The sequence below is a fragment of the Syzygium oleosum genome, unplaced genomic scaffold, assembly GCF_021117445.2.
Source record: "Syzygium oleosum isolate NSW1041296 unplaced genomic scaffold, Sole_v2.1 Sole_v2.09, whole genome shotgun sequence".
NCBI classification, from domain to species: domain Eukaryota; kingdom Viridiplantae; phylum Streptophyta; class Magnoliopsida; order Myrtales; family Myrtaceae; genus Syzygium; species Syzygium oleosum.
This window is the reverse complement of record NW_026607493.1, coordinates 9,174,293-9,197,647: the sequence shown is the minus strand read 5'-3', so window position 1 is coordinate 9,197,647 and position 23,355 is coordinate 9,174,293. Positions and strand designations below refer to the sequence as shown.

The 23,355-nt window shown below is 39.6% G+C and overlaps 4 protein-coding genes across 5 annotated transcripts; 1 reads left to right on the top strand and 3 right to left on the bottom strand.

The window, feature by feature from the left end:
* Nucleotides 1-888: 888 nt before the first annotated feature.
* LOC115694615 (nucleobase-ascorbate transporter 6-like) lies at nucleotides 889-6,379 on the top strand. Its single transcript, XM_056315002.1, has 14 exons — nucleotides 889-1,564; nucleotides 2,174-2,271; nucleotides 2,367-2,543; nucleotides 2,678-2,778; nucleotides 3,001-3,076; nucleotides 3,166-3,225; nucleotides 3,371-3,555; nucleotides 3,986-4,082; nucleotides 4,171-4,257; nucleotides 5,092-5,150; nucleotides 5,241-5,332; nucleotides 5,495-5,572; nucleotides 5,668-5,828; nucleotides 5,960-6,379. Exons 1-14 carry the CDS (start codon nucleotides 1,474-1,476, stop codon nucleotides 6,176-6,178), a joined length of 1,581 nt encoding a protein of 526 aa, XP_056170977.1. The 5' UTR covers nucleotides 889-1,473; the 3' UTR covers nucleotides 6,179-6,379.
* A 373-nt stretch (nucleotides 6,380-6,752) lies between these two features.
* On the bottom strand, nucleotides 6,753-9,597 carry LOC115694654 (LIM domain-containing protein WLIM1-like). Of its 2 annotated transcripts, XM_030583605.2 has the most exons (6): nucleotides 9,270-9,409; nucleotides 9,084-9,171; nucleotides 8,186-8,282; nucleotides 8,072-8,106; nucleotides 7,848-7,937; nucleotides 6,753-7,257 (listed from the first exon to the last, which is right to left on the bottom strand). In XM_030583605.2, exons 2-6 carry the CDS (start codon nucleotides 9,153-9,155, stop codon nucleotides 7,039-7,041), a joined length of 513 nt encoding a protein of 170 aa, XP_030439465.1. In that variant the 5' UTR covers nucleotides 9,156-9,171; nucleotides 9,270-9,409; the 3' UTR covers nucleotides 6,753-7,038. The 2 variants fall into 2 exon arrangements, with proteins under 2 accessions (XP_030439465.1, XP_030477613.1); XM_030621753.2 differs by lacking the exon at nucleotides 9,084-9,171 and having other exon boundaries at nucleotides 9,270-9,597.
* A 1,411-nt stretch (nucleotides 9,598-11,008) lies between these two features.
* Nucleotides 11,009-13,381, bottom strand: LOC115694623 (flavonol 7-O-beta-glucosyltransferase UGT74F1-like). The gene is made up of 2 exons (XM_030621717.2): nucleotides 12,562-13,381; nucleotides 11,009-12,101 (listed from the first exon to the last, which is right to left on the bottom strand). The coding sequence occupies exons 1-2, from the start codon at nucleotides 13,195-13,197 to the stop codon at nucleotides 11,352-11,354; spliced, it is 1,386 nt and encodes a 461-aa protein (XP_030477577.2). The 5' UTR covers nucleotides 13,198-13,381; the 3' UTR covers nucleotides 11,009-11,351.
* A 1,414-nt stretch (nucleotides 13,382-14,795) lies between these two features.
* Nucleotides 14,796-19,453, bottom strand: LOC115694600 (calmodulin-binding protein 60 A). The gene is made up of 7 exons (XM_030621688.2): nucleotides 18,777-19,453; nucleotides 17,839-17,917; nucleotides 17,287-17,339; nucleotides 16,661-17,151; nucleotides 16,299-16,459; nucleotides 15,881-16,087; nucleotides 14,796-15,786 (listed from the first exon to the last, which is right to left on the bottom strand). Exons 1-7 carry the CDS (start codon nucleotides 18,866-18,868, stop codon nucleotides 15,178-15,180), a joined length of 1,692 nt encoding a protein of 563 aa, XP_030477548.2. The 5' UTR covers nucleotides 18,869-19,453; the 3' UTR covers nucleotides 14,796-15,177.
* Nucleotides 19,454-23,355: the final 3,902 nt, after the last annotated feature.

Genomic DNA, 23,355 nt, shown 5'->3' with positions numbered 1-23,355 from the left:
GGGTCTGATTACGTCCAATGTCTGCAAATTATTCAATTCCTATCACTTCCCCCCTAAAATGGATTGAAGTTGAACATCCACCGAACCAAGAAAGGAGGGAGAGAGAGAGAGAGAGAGAGAGAGAGAGATGGATGTGCCAAACCACCATTTGAGATCCCATGGAAGCATCCAAAAGCGCCCAAAAGAAAGGCTAGAGAATCTGGTAACTCTGTGGTCCTACCATGGAGGAGATTGACTCGTAGAGCGACCAAAACGAAAGAGACAACTCCATTTCCTTTCCCCCCATCAGCTGTCAATTCTCAGTTCTTTCTTGTCACTTTTTAACCCGAAACAGGACCCTAACAATAATTTAAGGTTAGGTGGTGACTGATAAGGAGCAGATCTTGTTGAGGCTTCTTCACCGCCATGATCTTGACATAAATGGCTTGAAGGGCATGGATAAAATTGACAGGGAAAGACAACTCCATTTCCTTCTCCCCCTCAGCTGTCCATTCTCAGTTCTTACTGGTGACTCGTTTACACGAAACAAGACCATAATAATAATTTAAGGTTAGGTGGCAACTGATAAGGAGCAGATCTTGTTGAGGCTGTTTCACCGCCATGATCTTGACATGCATGGCTTGAAGGGCATGGATAAAATTGACAGGAAAATTAAAAAAAAATGAAAACAAAAGAAAGCTATTAAGAAGGGGACAAATTAGAATGCCCTTTTATTTACTCTTTTTGTTTCTAATAAAAAAACTACGATTTGCTTTATCAACTATGGAAACCTGAGACTGTTGCCTAGTAAATGCCACTGTTCATTTACAGATCTGAGATTTGCGAACTTCGTAAAATTATTATTATTTTTTAATTTAGTTCATGACTTTCTTGTCAAATGAAAATTATTTCGAACTTGGATAAAGAAAGTTTCGCATGGTCTTTGGCTCCATGCTTGCTTCTTCTTTCTAGTTTCTACCACCAACTTCACGTTTCTCACACATTCGACTGTTCTTCAGGTGCATTCACGTCCTCGGTGTCTCTCACCCGCATTGTGTCAAAATGAAAAACCTCTTGGCTGCTCGGTTTCTCGAGTAGAGTTTTGAGCTTTAACGCTTCTTGATCTGGCTTCCCAATGCTGTGCGAGTGAAGGGGCCACTTTTTATCTCTCTAGCTTCTTTCCTCGAACTTTTTCGAGCCAGTGATTCCCGTCTTTTTGGTCCCTGTTCCAACCCTTTAGAGATTCACTTTTGTTTTCGAACCTCTTATCCTCCTACTTTCTCTTTATTCCTCCCGTTTACCATCTTTTTCCAGACGGGTTGATTCTAGTGATTCAGTCTTTTGTAATAATCTTGAGGCTTGTCCATTTTTTTTTCGTGCATTGTTGTGTGCTTCTTGAAATCCGGGCTGGGTGTGTTCTTGGTTCTTTCAAGAACAGTGTCAGAGCGAGCGAGAGAGAGAGAGAGAGAGAGAGGGTAGAGAAGTAGAAGAAAAATGGCTGCAAAAGCTGATGAGCCGCCACCACACCCACCAAAGGATCAACTGCCCAATGTTTCATACTGCATCACAAGTCCTCCTCCATGGCGTGAGTAACTCTTTTCCTTCACTGATTATCCTCTTCCATTGGTTTCTGGAGCTCATTTTCAAGCTCACTATTCCAGGCCAGTTCTGCCAGTTTTCTTAAGTATGGTTCATATGATTCCATGTGATGCATCAGAGTAAGTTCTTTTTATGTGTTCATATATATATATATATATGAGCTGAGATCACAAAACTTTTATATGTGATTGGTAATTCTTCACGGGTGATGGTAATTAATGTGTTGGAATTTCACGTAAGTGAATTCCATCACGTGTGTATAGATTATAAGTTTGTCGAATTATCCAGTCTATGGTCGCTTTTGCCAAGTGAGTCACTTTATTGGTAAGAATCCCCTGTTTCTCCTGTCATTTTTTTTATTATTAGGCAGGAAGAACGATTTTTCTGTTGATGAATTTGTGGTGGTATAGAAGGCTGATTTGCAGAAGTCGTTGCAATCCTACTTTGCTGTTATTTTTGTATCTCCATTCTCATCTGTTATTTTGAAACTTAATGTCTCTTCTTTTGTTATTACTTAGTACCAACTTTTATATCTTGAATTCAGCTCTAGAAGAGGCTCTGATTTAATTGTATGAATTGTTTGGGATGTATGCAGCTGAAGCTATTCTCCTTGGCTTCCAACATTTTCTAGTTATGCTGGGTACAACTGTGCTCATACCTACTGCCCTTGTCCCGCAAATGGGAGGTAGAAATGTAAGGAGTTGCTCCATTTGAAAACATGATGGCTAAAATTCGCCAATTGTCTCAAGAAAATGTTTAACTATGTGATTGATCTCACTATTTAATAGGAGGAGAAGGCGGAGGTGATCCAGACACTACTTTTCGTGGCTGGTATAAACACATTGCAGCAAACTCTGTTTGGGACTCGATTGCCTGCTGTGATCGGAGGGTCTTATACATTTGTTCCTACTACAATCTCCATTATCCTTGCCGGTCGATTCAGTGATAATTCAGACCCTGTTGATGTATTTCCATCTGAACACATCTTCTTTTATTATGGTTTTTATACTAAAGTTGCTTATCATTTCAGTGCACAGGTCAGCATTATTGTTAGATTTTTCTTTGATATGACATTGTGATCCTGTTACGATGCATTCAGAGATTCAAGAGAATTATGAGGGCAATCCAGGGATCTCTTATTGTTGCTTCCATTCTTCAGATTGTCCTAGGATTCAGTGGCCTCTGGCGGAATGTTACAAGGTACTCTCTCTCTATCTCTCTGAGCTACAAAAACTCACTTAGTTCTAGCACCATAATTCGAAATGGGAGTAATCTCTGCTGTAGTCTGAGTGAAGATGATTTCTGAAGTGCGTGTACTGATGCATTAGTTTGCACGATCAGGCATAGTACTTGGAGGACCATGAGTGCCTTCCCATTGTAGTCCATAAAACAACGGTTGCTCAATTGCTATTCAATTTTCAGGTTCTTGAGTCCACTTTCAACTGTCCCATTGGTGGCTGTACTAGGATTTGGGCTATATGAGTTGGGTTTTCCTGGGGTAAATGTTCTTTCTTGCTACGTGCAAGCTGTGCATGCCTATAGACAGTATATCCTTGACATCGTCATTCATTAGCTTTGTATTTTCAGGTCGCCAAATGCGTGGAAGTTGGGCTTCCAGAGCTCATAATTTTAGTATTCATTTCCCAGGTTTGTCCTTTGAAAGGCATGTTCGAATGTTCATGCCAAGATTTATACCTTCAATTTCCAATAAATCCTTACAATTTCATCGTTATATGAGTTGGGAGAGGGACTTCACAGAGTTGAAGTTGTGTTGTAAATTTTGGCTTTGCAGTACATGCCTCATGTTATACAATCAGGAAAACATGCGTTCGATCGATTTTGTGTCATATTCTCGGTGGTAATTGTGTGGATCTATGCTCATCTACTAACTGTTGGTGGGGCTTATAACAATGCTGCACCAAAGACGCAATTAAGCTGCCGCACAGATCGTTCTGGACTCATAGACGCTGCTCCATGGTCAGTTTCTTTTTCTTCTTTTCAATGTATCATGCTTGTCTTCTACACATAAGCCCACTGTGGACGTAACACTAATGAAATTGCTGACATTGACAAGTTGGGAGAACCTTGAGATGCTGTAAACTATTTCATTTCTAGTTATTGATAATTATATTGGTTCATCAATAAGAGATTGGTGAGGACTTCATCTGTTGTGGACATGATATGTTATCGAGTTCAACTCATGAAAATGATCTTTGACCGATAACGTGGATGAAACATTACGAACTTGACTGACGTGCTTTCTATTTTGAAATTTCTTTTTTTCTTTTGCCACTCACCTGAATATGGTCATTGCTACAGAAGTGTGAAAAGAAAACAGGACCTAATAAAAGTAAATTATCTATCTATATTTCAAGTTTACTATCCTGACTGAAATTTGGGCTGGTAGGATAAGAGTTCCGTATCCTTTTCAATGGGGAGCACCTTCCTTCGATGCTGGTGAAGCCTTTGCAATGATGATGGCTTCGTTTGTTGCTCTCGTGGAGGTATGTCTTTTGACTGTTGGTTTCTCTTGAACTTATATGCTTCAATATTTTAAATTAGTTAAAGAAATATATGCATGGCTCTGCACAGTCTACTGGCGCATTCATGGCAGTTTCAAGATATGCAAGCGCGACTCCTTTACCACCGTCCGTTCTCAGTCGTGGTGTTGGCTGGCAGGTAAGAAATTGCTCCTTATCATAGATTTACAAATGCATAGTTTGGAATCCCCAAGGACTGGGGATGGTCCCTTTATTGCACTTTTGGCGTCTGATTTCCTTACTGTAACTCTTTTTACATGTACTAACGTGAAATTTACAACACCTGGTAATTTGGAGTAGGGACATTTCAAGTTTTCGCATCTGATCTGCGAATAGGGACATGTTACCTCAATGGCTTGTCTTTACCGCACAATGCTAGATTTTCAAGAGAATGAAGTCTCCACATCTTTGTGTCATTTGGGATCTGTACAACACCCCTGCAGATCCAAGACTCTGACCTGCAAAAAAAGAAATAGGAAGACTACACCGAGCTTATATGAGAATAAGCATATTATTATTCCCGCTGTCCTGGAGTCCAGTGGGAACTATAATTTTCGGGATGGAGAATGATAACCTCTAGCCACCTAATTGGAAACTGCTAGATCAAGGAAAACGAAAAATTATCTTAAGTAGTAAGATTGAAAATATGTGAACATCCGAAAGAAAGAAGGCAAAAGCTGTAAAACCATGAAAGGAAATACGCGGTCCTTTCCCTCTATATATAGCGCTGTCTTGTTCTCATATCCATTGTCCCTAAATTCAGCTGAACTCCTCGAACTATCTGGGTGTTTTCCTTTTTACTCTTGGCGTGAACAATCCTCATAAAGGTAATTACACATCAGGTTTTCTCACCGACTAATAGCAGCATTGGAATTGGTTATTGCTTTCAAGGATTTTTTTGGGTGAATAAGTCTTTTGATGACTACTTTATCCTGGCGTTTACATGCTAATCGATTTTTCATATCCTTTCCAGGGTTTTGGCATCCTGTTATCTGGCGTGTTTGGGACAGTAAATGGTTCCTCTGTATCAGTGTAAGAACTTCACTATGAGAAACATTTCTCTATGGCATACAGATAAGACGAGGAAGAGAACATAACATGAAACTCTTCTGCTTAATGTAGAGAAAATGCCGGCCTCTTGGCTGTAACGCGTGTTGGCAGTAGAAGGGTTGTGCAGATAGCGGCTGGATTTATGATTTTCTTCTCTGTTCTGGGTATGTGTTACACGTATGACATCTGGTTTACACATGCACACATAAAGGATTTCAAAACAACATTTCTGCAAGAGTGAAATGAAAATGCAAAACAAAGCAAGTCTTTTCCTTTAATAGGAACTTATCCTATTTACAAACAACTACATTTTCATGTTTGTGCAGGAAAATTTGGAGCAGTTTTTGCTTCCATCCCCGCACCCATTGTCGCTGCTCTTTATTGTCTTTTCTTTGCATACGTGGGTGAGTTTCTCAGGTTGACGATATGGCAAGCATGTAATCTCTTATGTTAGTTGATCAGTCTTCTTTTGTGATGATCATCTACTCTATATGTGCAGGGTCTGTCGGTCTGAGCTTGCTTCAGTTTTGCAATCTAAATAGCTTTCGGACGAAGTTCATATTAGGTTTCTCTGTCTTCATGGGATTGTCTGTGCCGCAGTACTTCAATGAATACACTGCAATCAATGGTTATGGTCCAGTTCACACTGGAGCACGATGGGTATGCAAAACTTCTTTTTCATATATATCTCTACATTTTGTATAGTCGTGTATGCGGTTTGAATGGTAGGCCTTTATTTGTGGATGACTACTCTTTTGACTAAAGTTCTCTTATTTTCTCAATTTTACAAGTTCAATGACATGATCAACGTTCCTCTGTCTTCGGAACCATTTGTCGCGGGCTGTTTGGCATATTTCCTGGATAATACATTGCATAAGAAGGATGGTGCAATCAGAAAAGACCGGGGCAAGGAGTGGTGGGACAAATTCAAGTCATTCAAAGGCGATACAAGAAGTGAAGAATTCTACTCACTGCCCTTCAACCTAAACAAATATTTCCCATCCGTGTAACTTACATCACTCTGATTGACCACATGCTGTATCATCGTTCTGCACTCAGCAACTGATTTCTAGTTTGTCTTTAGCATGATACTGGTCTATTTGCTTATAACAAGTAAGAACCACTATCTTTCCCTTCTATTAGAGACTAAATGATGAATATTCAGCAGGGGAGGTCTACTGAAAAGGCAATAAAGCTATTTACTTCTCTCACGTGTTCTTTTGAGTTCTGATGTTCCGCGACATTTCATTTTCTGCATCTTTATACGCAGGATTGCTTCTCATCAGCTCGATTACGAGTTTGACTTTGTGCAGGAAAAAACTGTTACGAACTGATGGAGAAGAGTGTGTTTATAAGACATTAACATGCATAAGTACACTAACTTGTGAACTAGTCACATTTGATCAGAATCTGTCCCATGCAACTCTCTACATTTTAATCAGATCAGATCATGTCCATAACTGCATGGAAACATCAGAGCAAGCATCGAAAATGGAGAGCAAAAATAACAAACCAGATAAGTCTGTGTTGGCCTCAGGGAGTTGGTTTCATACTGGGAGAAAGCGAAACGACTTCACACTACAATAATACAAAAACCTCAAATTTATAATATAAAAATCTCAATACTGTCTCCCTAATCATTGTCTTTTCCAAACCTCTTTGACCTTGCCCACACTCTCAAACCAAAAAATTAAGCCACAAACTGTAAAACCTGTGAGTAAACAAACAATGAAATGGTTCGTGTTTTAGGAGGAAACGATGGCCATTCATTGTTTCCTCTAGGACACCTTACTAATCATCCACACGTTGACTGAGACATACTATCCAACTTAGTCACTTAGAGGAGCGTATTAAAGAATATCATTGGAGTTTACTCTGCAACTTCTGCAACAGGCAACTTAGGCACCTCTTCTATCTTTGCATGCTTGTCTAGCTGGCTAAAATTCCCCTTAACCTTAAAAAGTTGGTTATGGTGGTGCTTACAGAAGAGGCGATTCAGATGAGTGATGTAGTTCGATGGGCTAATGACACAACCTCCATGGCTGCATCTGAAACAAGCTTTATGATATGATGTTCCATCAACTGCCACCTGAAAAAATTAGTAGCCAACAGATAAATTTAAGAAGCTACAAGACGGATAAGAATGAACTCCCGAGATAAATTATCCTCATATGTAAATTGCATCAAATCACCGATCCTCCTATAAAACAATTATATATAGAAAGAAGGATAGCTAAGGTGAAGTCATACGGAAAGGAAATACAAAAACTCATGCTAAAATGACTGTCATTCACTGGAGTTTTTCATTTTGTACTTTGTGTGATCACAATGTGAACGACATCAATTATGCTGCCAAATTACTCGGGTTTACTCTGAATTTGGTGGATGATTGTGCTGTACTTATTCCACATCGCTTACAATTTTCTAACATAAAACTTCTTTAGAATAGAAAACATGACAGAAGAGGCTGCAGAAGAAGTGAATGATCACACAGGCTTCCAATTTCAGTAAGGTAATGAGAATATCATTGGGCCACCAAGGGTAGATCAATCATCAATTAACATGATGACCAGCCTCAGTCACAAGCAATTACTTTTGAATTCAGGCTTAGTGTTTGGTTGATACCAAAATATGACTCCATAAAAAGTAGTAGCTTGCCAGCATGTTTCTGATGTTTACCTTTTCAATTGGATAAACAGTCTTTTTGCACGCAACACACTTCTCTTGGGTTCCAGAAAAGAACCTTGAGACTTTGCTGTTTGTTTGTACCTGTCCAAAATCAACCATTATAAGCATCTTAACATAATCTTAAGAACACAATATATCGCAGAAGCAACTGATTTAACAAAATCTAGCTCTTATAGTGAAGCTAGTTGAATGGGGACTTGGCAAATAAAGGTTACCTGATCAGCAGATTTATTAACAGTTCTCGGAGTACCTACATAGACATGAAAAATGAACTGATCAACAAGTGAATCATTGAGAGATTAATGTCTATGTTAGTGACTTTCAATTACCTTCAAAACTTTTATTTAAGCTGCCAGTCATCTTAAACAGTTGATCAAAGTGGGGCTTGCAATATAATACGCCCTCAAAGGAGGAGTAGTTACTCAGCTGCAGGAAATAAGAAGAATATTAGAGATTTAGAGAGGTAATCATCACAGAAGCAAAACCAAGATAAATATGAGCAGAACTTGATCCAACTAGACCAAATTCCATTAGAAAGCAAAGGATAATGAGATCAATCAAATGTTTGCGTCAAATCTCGGCATGGACAGTGGAAGAGATAAAAGACATTCGATGCGGTCTTGAAGAATAGGCAATTTGATCACTTGGTGAAGAGCATTCGACCCTGTCAAGAAGCTCCTAGCAATACTCCAATGACTGAGACAACACCAGTCCCAACAATCTTCCAGCATTCTCTGATAACAACCTCATTTCTTGCTCACGAGCCACAAGCCCCGGACATATCGATGAAAATAATTCTGTTAATAGAAAGCTCCATTTGCTGATCACTATCTACCAATCCTCGGATCGACAAATTCTATTTGATCTTCCATGAGAAGCTCAGGTTTTAATTCACAGTACCTCATTAGAAGGGAAATCTCAATTTTTAGTTCACACTATAAATAATGATAGCAACCTACAGAACTTCAGCTGTTAACGAAGGCATGATTCAATACCATACGTTATAACACTTTCCTTACATCTAGGCTAGGATTCGACCTAAAAATGAAACACGGGTCTTGATTACTGCGCCTTTAAAAATTCAAACACTGGGCCTCCCACTTCGATAACAAGTAGAATTTTGTGCAATCATTCCTCTAACCGATCTAAAGTTTAAGCTTTATGATGATAAGGTGATTCAATAATTAAATATTGTGTAAATCAATACGCATCTCTAATTGCTCCCACCTCTGCCAATCCTCCAACCTTCACACGAATACCAAGCTGAAAGTTGTAAAGACAAATTCGATCCCCATCCATCACCTCTCCATCAAAACTGAGATGAACCAGAGTTGAGAAAATCCAACAAAAGAGGTTCACTGTAGATGTGATCAACTAAAAGAAAGCAAAGGAACTAGAGATTGGTTCATATACCTTTAGAGTGCCCTTGCAGTGGTGGCATCTGAAGCAAGTCCTGTGATAGACCTTGTTGTCAGCTGTAAGCTGTTCAACAAAATAGACGGTCTTCTCACATGCCTTGCACTTTTGTGTGGTCCCTGAAAACGTAGCCATCTATCTATCTGAAGATCTTTCAAACTCCAGACACACCCACAAGAAGAAACAGCAGAAACCTCAATCCTCAAACTCAGACCCAACAAACAGGTCAAGATTCAAGAACACAAATCTTGAAGTGCTTTCTTGGTTCTTGATGATGAGACAGAGACCAATTCTCTCTCTCTCTCTTCTCTCTCTCTCTGATTGTGTCAGAGATTATTAGTACGAGATTTGAACCAGCTCAGACAGAGTCAAGACAGATTAAAGAAATGGTGGCAACCTAGCAGCATAGTCTATTCTTTGTTTAAGACTTTTTCATTTTTTTGACAAATGAAAACAAAAAGAAGGTTGTGTACTCACGAGGGTCCTTTTGTAAATTCGCTGGCGAAAGTTGACTGCTACGAAAATTCCTTCTCTGACCACTACAAACACAGAATTCTAAGTTCCAACGTGGGCAGTTCCCTGTTTTTTTTTTCTTTTTTTGAAATTTACTTCCCTATGTTCAATTTCTTTATGCACATTATTCTTAAAGAAGCACGTAGGAGTAACTCTATGGGTCAGGAAAGAAGAATGGATTACGGCACCAATGAGTCGGCGTCTTGTACTGTGTCGCGTGAACATCGCTCGAACACGACATGAATCATTCTTCGACAAAAATCAAAATTTCTTCGTATGAGCAATTTTAGTAATGATGCCTACTCATTATAACCATGATGGCACAACAAAGCCACTTGATTAAAGAACATGCAAAATTAGCATCTGTTGCAAACTAGCTGTAAAAAGAGGTAACCTCTGATCTGATGTTTGTAATCACCCAAAAAGACTGATGCAGATGTTTGTACTATGTTTGTGTTCCATTTGGTAGATATCTAAATCTTAAACTCATCACGAGTTTACAACTTTTTCATAAGCCGGAAAGTGTAATTAGGTTGAAAGCCATAAGTTTCACAATCCAGGTGAAACTAAGGAACCTTTGGCGTGCGAATGTAAGACATTATCTAATCGTTAACTTCAGAGGGCAGGATGACACTGACACGTATTCTTTGTATTTTTCCTCTAAAGGGTCTCATCCATGACAGGTAACAACAATTTCTTCTGAAAAACTCGTGTGGGGTCGTTTTGAAATTCAAGAATTAGACACCAACTTTCTGTGCAGCCTGAACCGAAAGTAAAGGCTCCAAAGATGGCCCACATTTGCTTTTGCTACATACCTATGCCTAAAAGATGCACGAAAAGACAGATAGAGCAAGCCATCATGGTCGCCCAAGTCACATTATCATTTATTGGCATTGAAATAATTTAAAAATCCAAACTTTCTTTACTCAATCAATTTTCATGGATACACCCAAAACGCTCTATCCACTTTGCATCAAGTAAAATTTTACCGATTGAAAATGGCTATGGTTGCCGAGACTACTTTTAATAAGAGGCGATATTCAAATATGATGCATTCATATTAATCGTTTAACCATTCTATCAATCTTCTGAGGATATATTTTTTGAGCTTTCGCATCCTCATGTCCTTTAACAAATTTTTTTACTTTCTTCCGAATGAACACTTTCTCATGTTATATATGTATTACTCGATGTCACATGGTAGAGTAACTTAGTATTATAAATAGGAAAAAATCAGGAAGCCCACCTGACTAGAGAAGCATCTTGCACTGCCAAAAGTGATACAAAGAACAAAAATTCCACAAACTCAATCACTGAAAACTACTTTTTTTTCTCACGGTGGGTCGCCAAAGCAGCTGTCGACTTTACCCCAATTGCTTTCCAAGTCATGAAACATTCGCAACTGTGGGTTCGCTTTACCGTAAACATGCACAATTATTATGGGTCGCAAACGCTAGGCAAATACTTTACCATAAAAGGCTGCATAGGACATTTGATCTTGGTTTCAAGCACAATAGATGCACTTATTGGTAGATACAAGCAAGCAAGTTAAAAAAAACCCTCAGATCATGGTTCTGCAATGCATCTTCCCCCTCCTTCCCTTATCTTCGCCACAAACTCATCGAGATGCTTGTCCGAGCTCCCGCCTTTACTCGCAGCTCTCTTAGCTTCGTCTTTCCATTTCAAAGCGTTCTTCTTGAACTCTTCGCTCCTCTCTCCCTCCACGACTTCCCTCACGCACCTCTCTACTTCTTCCCTGGTCACCATCCCTTGCTCGCCCTTTCTGGCTCTCAGTCCGACTCGCCACTTCTCCTCCAGAAACTCGGCATTGGTCGGCTGGTCGCTCCACAGCGGGACCCCCACCATGGGCACGCCCAGGCTCAATCCCTCCAGGGTCGAGTTCCACCCGCAGTGCGTCACGAAGCAGCCCACTGCTCGATGAGCTAGCACCTCCAATTGGTTGCACCATTCCACAACTAGCCCTCTTTGCTGGATCGAATCAAGGAACTCGACGGGCGATTTCAGCTTGTGCTCGAAATCCTTCAATACCCAAATGAAGTGCTTGTTGGTTGCTTTCAAGCCAGATGCTATTTCTTCAACTTGGTCCGCAGAAATGTTTCCCATGCTCCCGAACGATACGTATATCACTGAACCCGGCGGTCTTTTGTCGAGCCATCTCGAGCACTGGTCACCGGTGGGGTTCCAGAGACTGCCTCCATATGATGTGTCCCCATCGATCTGCCGGTCGACATAAGCTGATGGTACCAACGGGCCAACCATCACCAATGGCCAAATTCCAAATAAGGCATTCACAAGCTGATGAATGGAAACGAAGTAACAAAATTAACTGAAGAAAAGGGGCTGCAAAAGCAATCACTCATTTGCAAATCCAATCTAGATGAATAGGACCACCAAAATATTTTGTCCAAGCGCATGATTGGAATTCAGACAATCCTAATCTCAGACCAGAAAAGGTGTGGTGCATGTCTAGCTCCTCGTAAACTTGCCTAGGCATTTTCAAATAATATCACAATCAGGACCTGTTGCTCTAATTCTTCTCTACTATCTCTCTTCTTGTCTGATAATCTCGACAATATTGATGATGGAGCACACAAATAGCGTATATCATTTTGATTGAATTATGCCCTTACAGAAGCACTGAAGTTTCCATTCCATGTGATCAGCGTCAGACAACCAGGTAACTTTCTTGGAAGAAATAGGTAATTACTTCTCAAGATCTTAAAAAGCTCCACGGACGAGAAAGGTACATGCTCACCTCAGCCTCCAACTCTTCAAAGGAATTGCAGAACACCCAGTCATTTTCTTCCAGGCGAGCAAATTTCTCCATAATCAAAGCCAGATAAGCCGACTGACCCTTGGAATCCGCAAGAAAGCTCGGTAAGTCAGAGAATTCAAGCAGAGGAAGGCCGGGCAGCACGATGGGCAGCGCATCGGGGCACAGGGGCAAAGTCAGCCGACCCTGGTGAATGTACCAGTAAAAGGAGCAGACAGAAGCTGAGTTGGTTAATAAAACAGCTGCATATATCCCAAAGCTTTGCGCCACATCAAGAGCCCACGGAAGCAATGAATCATACACAATACAGTTCACAGGGTGGTCCGTTTTAGAGAACTTGGAGATGAGCTCGGATAGTGTTCTCGAGCCGACTCTCTTGAACGACTCTACATACGCTTGTGTGCTAGGAGCTTGCTTATAGCCACCCTCGTCAAAGCCATCGGAGATTGGCTCGACATGCACCCTCTCCGCTTTAATGGAGCCAATGGTGTAATGGGTGGTGGCTAGAGTGGCCCTGAGGCCTTTGGAGGCCAAGCGCTTGGCGAACTGGAGAAGCGGGTTGATGTGGCCCTGAGCAGGATATGTGAGCACGAGGACATGACCTTTCTGGTTCTCCATGTGCGCCTCTTTGTTGTTACGAGTGGTTTACCTTGCCAGATGCAAGGATGGACTTTATGCTTTGTTTGGTTTTTAAAGGTAACTTGATCGTAGAAAGAAGCATTTTCTTCTTAAACTAATCTGACCGTGATCAGCAAGTATTTGCATCCCTGGCTCAAAAGTCAAAAGTCAAGACTCGTGTTGAAGACCTGCATCCAAAAAAAGGTGATATGCACAAATATATGTTCTGCTTATGATCTGTATTTTTTCCTAGCAAATGAAAAAACGGAAAACGGCTTGGCATTTCGTTCAAAGATAAGGTAATCAATTTAGCAAACCAAGTTAGTGATGCTTCTTTAGGGAATCCAAAGTTGATTTCTTTTGATTGTAAAAGAGCCGGCTCCAACTTATTCTTTCCCCTAAAAGAGTCTTATTGCGAAGGGATATATACACCGAAAGTCCTAAAACTTGTCACGAAAGTGCAATTGAATCATAAAACTTGCAAAAGCTTAATCAAGTCTTAAAACTTATCAAATTGGTGCAATTGAGTTCGTCCGTTAACTTCATCCAACTTAACTAACGGAAAATGCTGACATGACTTTTTTAAATATTTTCTCTATAACGTGGCTAAAACACGAAAGATAAAACGAAAATGACATCGTTATATGATTTTTAATACAAATTTTATTTAATTTAAATTGCAAAAATAAGCTAAAATTAAAAGAAAACAAAAAGAATTTAGAACTAGACAACACGCCACCTAGTTGGGGCCACCAGTTAGGGGTGAGCTGATTCTAGGGTAGAATCTGGAACCTGAACCTGTAGTTACTACGGTCCAAGTTAAGCAGGGTAGGTTCTAGATTCCAAAAATTAAGGAACCTAACGAGTAGGTTCCAGGTTCTAGATAGGTGGAACCTGGAAGCTTAAACAAGTTTTTTGCGTTTATTCTTTGTCTATGTTTTCGAGTGATCTTGCGGTGTCTCATGACTTTAAATAATTAGTGTATAATCTGAAACCACTAGTCTTAACTTTCATTTTATGACTTGTTAATATTTCATATTTTTTTTTGGTAAGGAATATTTCATATTTTTCGTGTGTCTATATATATATATATATAAAAGTTATTTTCAGTAGATCGTAGCATCAAGTGATAGTCATTAAAGGTAATAATTCACTGCAATTGTTCAATTAATAATACAAGTATAACCTATGTAGACCCTAGAACCTGTGACAAGATACGTATGTAGAGTAGGTTTCAGGTTCCAAAAAAATGAGGAACTTATTCCCATTGATAGATTCCAGGTGAAACTTGTACGAAACTTGAAACCTCACCCCTATCGCTAGTGGCAGCCGTCGCCTGCGGTCGGCAAGGGTTGCCAACCCTTAGCTGGGGCCCGGTAACTCCTACCGACCATTCCCCACCATCGCCAAGAACGTCATCACCACATTTGATAGAGAAAATAATAAATAAATAAAAGGCACGTCTGCATTTTCCGTAAACCAAGTTGGGCGTAGTCAACAGGAAGACTCAATTGCACCAATTTGACACATTTTAGGATTTGATTGCACTTTTTACAAATTTTAGGACTCAATTATACTTTTGTAACAAATTTTATAACTTCCAGTAAATATCAAGAAACTTTGTCATTCACAAGATCTGTGGAAACCAACCACTGCAAGTTTGCATAAGTCTTCTAAGAGAATACCTACATCAGGCGCGTTTGGTTCGATTTTGTGATCGAGGTGGCGATGGCTCGCCGACCGCTCGCCGGGGGCAGGCCGGTTGCTCTTGTAAATTAAGTTCATGGAAAATAGATGCTATCCACTCGGCCATTAGCTGTACAGCTAATGGAGAGACCTAACTTTCCCACTACCTAAAAGTGCACCAAAATTGATTTGAAACTACAACATTTAGAAAAAAAAAATGCGCACAAATATTTAGTGAGGCAACGCCGGTGTCGCAATATCTTGAAACATGACCAACCTCCCTTCACTAAGACTTTACCATCTCTGAATTTCCCGCTGACGAGTTCTTCTCATGACAACAATCTTTCTAACCCAGAACCACTTCAACACGCTAAATAATTTCTTCCATCTCTTCTGTGCATTGGAAGGCTTCAGCAGAAACTCATTCACAGCACATTGCAGATCAGCCTGTGATTCGAAATTCGTGCTCTGAGACGGAAGGGGACAATCAGAATCGAAAAATTGCAGATGATCCTCATCAAAGAAATCTTGGCTCATAGACCTCGCATCACAAATCATGGAATTGGCAACTTGACTGGGGAAACTAAGAGTTTGATCGTATCCAAGGCCCATGTTCTCTATACCGTGCAATGTATAGTCGTCTAAGCTACTAACAACCCCCGTGGAATAGATGGATGAGATAATATCTGGGGACGATGCATTTGGTTGGGCATAGTCATATCCACCTATCCTTTCACAAGACAACAACCTACAAGTGTTCGAACCCTCGGTCTTGGGTGAGCTCGAGTTGCATGGAGCGCTTGATACATGTGAAGAGCCAGCGATGAAATATGCTTCTTCGTCAAAAGAAACTACCTCCTCCCAGTGCTGAAAGGCAGAAATAGCCAAGTTGTGCGCATCAACCTGGATAGAAGACACGCTAACATTAACTCAAAAAAGCAATTAAAAAAGTATAACAGGTATAAGGAACACATCCAAGGTGAAAAGTAGGGTTTGCCTTCTCGGTTTCGGAGAGCTTTTCGATAGGAACATACTGACAATCTGAAAGTAATCCCATCACTTGTCCCACAAGATTGAAGACGACACCAGTTTTCAGCTGAGAGGTAGGAGGGCAGTATAGATACACCCTCTTATCAATCACACAAGTACGCGCATGCTCTACAGTAACTTCCCACATCTTAGCAGACATACCAGTGCCAAGAATCTGGACATACATGATCAAAACCAATAAGTTTCCAGAGAGGAAAGGAGATGCTTGATTAACTATGATTATTGTGCCCACATATGTCAATATATGTGCACTAATGCTTAAATCATCACATTTGCCAACTAGGAACATCATGCATCTTTTGAAGATGAATTTTGCTCACAAGAATTCCAAGTAAAACTTAAATTGGGAGAGATCAATTAATTACGTGTCGGAGCCTTGAAGGGTCAATGTGTAGCAATGTCAGAAAATCCTTCACAGAGTGGATGTTTTCCCGACTGAGGCGTTTGTGGAAAGCTCCATCTTTCCCAATCTTTTCCAATCTCCATACTTCATCAAGCAAGGAGGGAGGGTGGTGCTTCTTGTACACTGCGAGCAGAACCAGACATGGAGAGATTTCGATTAATCTCTTCGCTTTGGCAATTTAATACTAAAAGTTGCATAAAACAAAACCAAACGAAAATATGCATACAAGCGATAACTTTCTCATCTACGGAAATGGTGTATTAGGAAATTCTGTGAATCAATATTCTACAAATCATAGAAAGATGTCATACTATATGCACTTACGTTCTCCACGGTGATCCCTGACGATGAAGGATTCTGTCTTTGCTTCCCTTATTCTAATCCCATCAAAGTTATCTAAAACTCGTACCCCTATTCTGAATCTACGGCTCCTAGTCCAGCTTGAATTATCAGTGAAAGCAATCTCACCCAAAGAACACACACCATCTTTAAGATTGAGAATTGCTTCTCCTGTAAGAAGAGGCTTCTTTCCTTCCCTTTCTCTGACAATGTTGTTCTTGAATTCTTCAACTGTCCAATTATCGGTCTCATCGCTGTCAAAGTCACCCTCCAGAACAACAATTTCAACCTTGGCCGAAGACTCAGGCCCAGAATCAACGATCTGTCCACTAAGAGCATCAACTAGAGCTACTTTAAGAGTGAAACATTCTTCCCCCTCAATTCTGGCACCAGTAAAGACAGGCAGAGAGAGATTGCTCATAAACTGCAATTGTAAGCTTCTTGTTTCGAAATGAGGTACCTCTTTCTCATGACTCCTGGACAGAAAGTGTCTTGTGTTAGATATACTTATTCGAGAAGGTGCTTAAACTGATGAATAATGGCCCGGAAAAGAAGTTGTTTTAACCCCAGGTGAGACAACTCCTGGATTAAGTGGATTTGACTATGCTTACCATTTCATGGAGTTCATGTACTTTTTCAAGGCAATATCGACTTCCTCTTTAACCTGTATTCAACAAAGTCAACTCTAATTGATGTTAATATGCGCAAACAACTACATGATTTTTATACGAACAACTTAAAGCATCATGCGTTGTTCTAGGTAAACAGGATGAAAAAGTTTCCTTCAAGCACAAAAGCATTTAAAAGAACCACAATCACCAAAATAAGAATCAATAGCTTTTCATGTAGGTACTAACCATCGTTTCAAAAGCCCAACGATACTGAAGCTTACAACAAGTGCTGATAAGAAATACAATACCAAAGCAACTAAACACACCCGAAAGCAAAAACAAACAGATTCTTAACGTAGTTAGATAAAGATCCCACTAAAGAACACAAGTAAAGGTAAGCATGAACTGCTGTAGTTGGAAAGACATATTAAATGTTACCAGCATGTTCCATCATCATTAAGTTGAAGCAAGGTCAATAGCAAATTAAATCAGACAATTACCTCGAAATGACTAACAAATGATGTCGTTTACTTTCCAAAAGAATAAACTTACAACTTTTCGAATTAAAGGCTCTAGAATTGGCTCCAGCAGATGCTGAACAGGTTGCATCTTCATCACTTCAAGAACCACACTGGACATAGCAAATATCAATGTTAATTCCCAAGATAAGTAGGAATGGAGTACCATGCAGCAAGCCTCAGAAAACAATATTTGATCCTTCCGTAACAATATAAGGACGAAAGGTGGACAAAAACTACATCATGTAAACATTAGAGGACCAGAAGAATTCATTGGCTACTCCATTTTTCTGACTCCTCAAAAGGAGTAACATATTCGAAGACTATCACATAGAAAAAAAGTTCAACACTTGTAAGTTGAAACCGGGATGGGAAAATTGCCCAAAGTAGCAGCCAATCATAAATGGGGAAGCAACAACTTGGCTTTTGCTTGGTCAGCCAAATATTTCTCGGTCGAGAACATGCCATGCTTATCTAATGGCGTGTTTGCACCCGCATATCTCTCATTCACAGATAAGCTGTAGAAAAAGAGCATGCCCGGCATGACACATTTCGAACTACACATGTTGTTCTTTCTCAACTCATTCAAATTCGAGAAATAGAAACCTGTCTAGAAAGCCGAACTATACGAAACTTGACAAAACTTGACACACTTCTGAATACCCCGCGGTGAAACCAATTCATAATTTCGTACTCAGCATAGTCATGGAAAATTGTGGCCCGCGATTTCCAGTTCAAACAACAGTGATTCCTTACGTTCCTCTACGGAACTCCCACCCTCAAATGTTACTCGGATAGGAAATTATGGAACTACCAACAACACATGCAAGCAAATATTTCATCATCCGCAAAAATTTCCATATACTCTCTCATCAAGATTGACACTTTAAACACAAAACAGGACCAGAAAACGCAGTCAACAGCTTTAAAAAAAAAAACACTTTCCAATAAATCTCAAACATTCCCACCCACTTCTTCAAGGTGGGTATTCGTCTTCGCTTATCATCGGGGCAATTCCCATCCGATCGAGCCTTGCCATCCTCCTGCTGCCTCTTCTGCGACATGATCGAGAAAACCCAGTTCGAGAAACCCGTGATAGATGACAATCTCGACTACAGAAATCATCTAAAGAGCCCCACACGCGTTGCAAGCGCGCGGGCAAGAGCAAATACTTATTAGGGGAGGAAAAAAGACGAAATCTTGAGGCCTATATATACAGATATCAATAAATGGCAATGAATGGCAAGGCTCCAAAAAACAGAAAACAACGGGCCCCGCGTCGTCTTCCTCTTACCACTAGTACAACCGTCCGTAAACCGAGCTTTGGCCGGGTGCGGGATGCTTCGCAGCGGAGGCAAGAAGAGGCTTTCCGTCTCGTCACTCCCGAGGCAGTGCACGGATTCGTTAATGGGGTACAGCGACTCAGCGAGTCTCCCGAGCCACGTACGGTATGGATTGCTTACGGAGAAGAGAAGTGGTGGGTTGTGGTGGTGGTTTCGTGCGGTGGGACCTCGGAGGACGCCGGGTGGAGAGCCAGGTGACGAAGGGGGAGAGGAAATGCCATTTCTCGTTTTCGTTGCTTGGCGTGTTACGCGACCGTGTTCCTTGGTCTTTGAGATTCGCAGTTTCGTACTGCATCTGGAATCCCGGATACGTGAGATTGATGGGAGTGGTTCTAACCTCCCTTCCCTCATTTGTACATTTCCCTTCTTTAAGATTTGGAAAGAAAATTAATTAATATCAAGAAAAATCCTAAATTGGTACGCGTGTAATAAATTTATCAAAGACTAATTTTTTAGCCATAAAAAATCTCAAATCGGTACATATGTGACAGATTTACATTAAATTAATTTTTTGACTATCAAAAATCGCAAACTGGTACGTTTGTGACAAATTTACTCTCCGTTAAATTTGATTAATATCACGAAAAATCACAAAATGGTGCACATGTGACAGACGGAGGGTAAAACCCTTAACTGGTATGCCCGTTAGTTGTCACGTGTCATCCGACTCATGTAAAAATGTTACACATTAAGCCAAAATTCACTATGTAAAAATGTTACACATTAAGCCAAAATTCATAAACCGTTCGTGTCATTATCCCTTAAGATTTTGAAAGGAAAGAATTTTTTTTTAACATACCATGAAACATAAATAATATATGATTATGTTTGTCGAAACCCTTCTTAAGGTTATTTATTCGGAAATTAATTTCACTTTTTTCAAAATAATGACTACTATGTTGCGCAAAAATAATCATTGCATGATTTTACATGTTTTGAGTGATTTGTATTAGGGGTGAACAACTTGGACCGCCCAAACCCGGGACCGGACCACGATGGCGGGTTTGTCCGGTTCTCGGAACTATCGGTCCGGTTCCGGTTCCTAAAAGCGAAACCGATTCCGGCGGTCCGGTTCCCTGTTCCAAGGGAAACCGGACCGACCAGATCGGATCGACTATTTAATATATATTTTTGTTATTTTTTTCTTTAAAAAAATTAATAAAATGTGAACTAAACTCTAAGTGAACTTCATTATCATAAATTCATTGATAAAAATTAGTAAAATGTGAATTAAACCTAAGTGAACTTCATTGACAAAAATTAGTAAAATGTGATTATGTTTGCCGAAACCCTTCTTAAGGATATTTATTCGGAAATTAATTTCACTTTTTTCAAAAATAATGACTACTATGTTGCACAAAAGTAATCATTGCATGATTTTACATGTTTTGAGTGACTTGTATTTTCGGCTTTTTCTGTTTTGAAAACTCTACGAATCACGCACTTTGGCACGGAACTTATAGAAACGTATTTCAATTTGCAATTGATATCTAAAAAGCTTACGTAACTGTTTCCACTACTCTTTTGAGTTTGAAAAAAATCATAAAGTAGAAAGAATTAGTAGTCTTTTAGGATTTAAAATAAAAAGAACATTTCTAAATAGCCCGACCAGCAAAACGCCTCCTTGGGGACAACTGCAGAGCGATTCAAAAACTTTCTTTTTTACAGTAACTGCGTAACCCCTGAATACGCTTCATCTTCAGGTAAGCTCGTGCCTCGAAGTCCTCAAGATATAAAACAAGTAGACGGTATTTCCTCTCTCCCAAAAAGATAAAGATCGGTAGAAAATTGGAGAGTATGAGATGTGCGAGCCCCGGCACGTTAAAATAAGGCGTGCCGAGGGGTTTGAGTGTTGGACTAATCCCAGGACCGTGTAAATTAGAGACTTTCGTTGGTCAATTTGAACGTTAAGAAATATTATTTTTTTCGTTTATCGACTTTTAAATACAAAGTTACTTTTGATTCCGTTTGTTTCGTGGAAAATGAAAAATATGAAAAATATTTTCCAAAAAATGGTCGTTTGTGTTGCTTGAAAGAAATAGCCAATGAAAAATGTTTCCAATTTCAACAACAATTTACATATAAATACTTTTGTGGACGATGAAAATATTTTTCGCTTATTCATATTTATAAGCGAAATAACCAATCATTTTTTGGAAAATCTTTTTCAAATCGTCCCTTTTCCACTAAACAAACGGATCACATAGCAAAATTCATTTTCGCCTTCAGAGAACTTAATATAAGCGTGCATCTCCTATCGATTAGACTGTCATTGATTAAGATTCCCATTAATACATCGCGAATAAAAATTGGAAGATTCTCTCTATCAAAAGAAGTCGGTATACCAAACACTAATTTGGGGTTAACAACTTAATCACGACAAATCGAATTAAAAACACGACTGCTCTTTCCGGGAAACTGTCAAGCTCAACAGCGCGGGAGGCTGGATTTGCTAATCAGGACAAACCTTTCTGTGACTGCATATTTCTTGACCGCCTACTCTTTGATCTGATCACCTAGATTAGGTAGGTAGTATCCGTTGATGGATCGGTTTAGAGAAATATAATTTCATAATCCGCCCCCCTTTTTTTTTCTTTTTACAAAAAAGAATTATTATTTTGTAGGTGTGAACTAATGCGCCGTCAAGACCCAACAATTAGCCAAGTTTGAAGATTGAAATTGCATATTCATTTGATTTAGATCTCAAGAATTTTAGAAGTGATTCTTGAAATTCACTCATCTCGGCATAAATCAGTTCGATTTTTCACCAAGCTTGGAAGGTGATGGAATGGTATAACGGGTAGTAGAAGTAATCGAGATATTGTCCAATCAAAGCGTGAAAAACATCGGCCATGGGCTCCCTTAAAATCTGTATTTGCAAGATCCGTTAAAGTCTGAATTATTAGTGGGTTCAACGCTTCGGCAGGAAAACACGATGTTAGAATATGGAAATTTTGCATCACACACGCCTAACCACATGTGACACTAGTGTCAGAGGATGTTTCGTGAGATAAGAATCTTGTCCCAGCATAGCCACACAAATGTACGAATGTAGGTCACGAGGAGCAATGACATGATATAATTGGAACCATATGGTAGTGTCTTCGCATCAATCAATCCTCAGCTAGATAAATGACATTAAAGAACATAGATATTACCTTTCTTGTTCTTTTCGAGTGATTTTTGCAGGTTCAAGAGTTTGTAACGAAGGGTTTATAAGGAGGAGCTAGCGGGTTCTCGACATCATCGGTCCTACAATAATTGGTGTCCTAGCAATTTCTCATCATTGAGGTAGGACCCCAGAAAAATCAATCATAGAGCATGTTACATCTCGCTCGAACAAAATGGTGAAAGGATGAGCTTGACAAGTCATTGATCTAGACAAATATTATGTTGCCAAATTAACTAGTTAAAGATTACAATTCGTCACTATCTCAATTGGTAGGAAAGGGTCACGTAGAATGTCATATTCAGCAAGTGCACCCTCTTGTCACCCTGGTTTCCTCGAATCTTCCTCCGTCCAGCCGTCAAACCAAATCCACAGCCTCGACTCACTAAAGTCTGAAAATCTAAGTATACTTCCAAAGTAGTCCTGCCCACCATTCGTTTTTATATTATGATCTAGATATGGCTCTCAATCTTAGATTGTTAGTCATAATGAATGTACATTTCTTCGGCCTAATGAAGAGAATCACAATTCAAAGTACGGTCGGATTAACAATAACCATCAAATGAATATTGTATATGTCTTCCACCTTCTCAATGTTAACTTTGGGTGTTTTTGCTTTATGAAAAACTTTATGTTGAAGGAAATGATTTTACCCAAACTTCATTTTTCAAGGAAAGCGAGCGATTGATTTTTCCTTACTGGGTTGTGAGCATGAAAACGAAGAGGGAAGAAGTAGTAGTAATTGTAGTAGAGAGAAAAAGAGAGGGGCTTAGTCGCGTTGCATTGGCAGCACCACATCGGCGTCTCTTTGGGGACATTGATTCTCCCTTTCTTCGAAGGGAAATTCATTTTCCAAAGTCTTAAAAATGCCAATTTTGGTCGATGAAAAACATTTTCTGGCGTCCAATTCATTTTTTGGTACCCAAACAAGTTAACAGTCTAGAAACATTTTCTTGGAAATGATTTTATTCCAAACAAACACACCCTTCAATTTGAAAATCTAGCATTTACCTTCCTTTAAGTTCAATTTTTTCAAAGT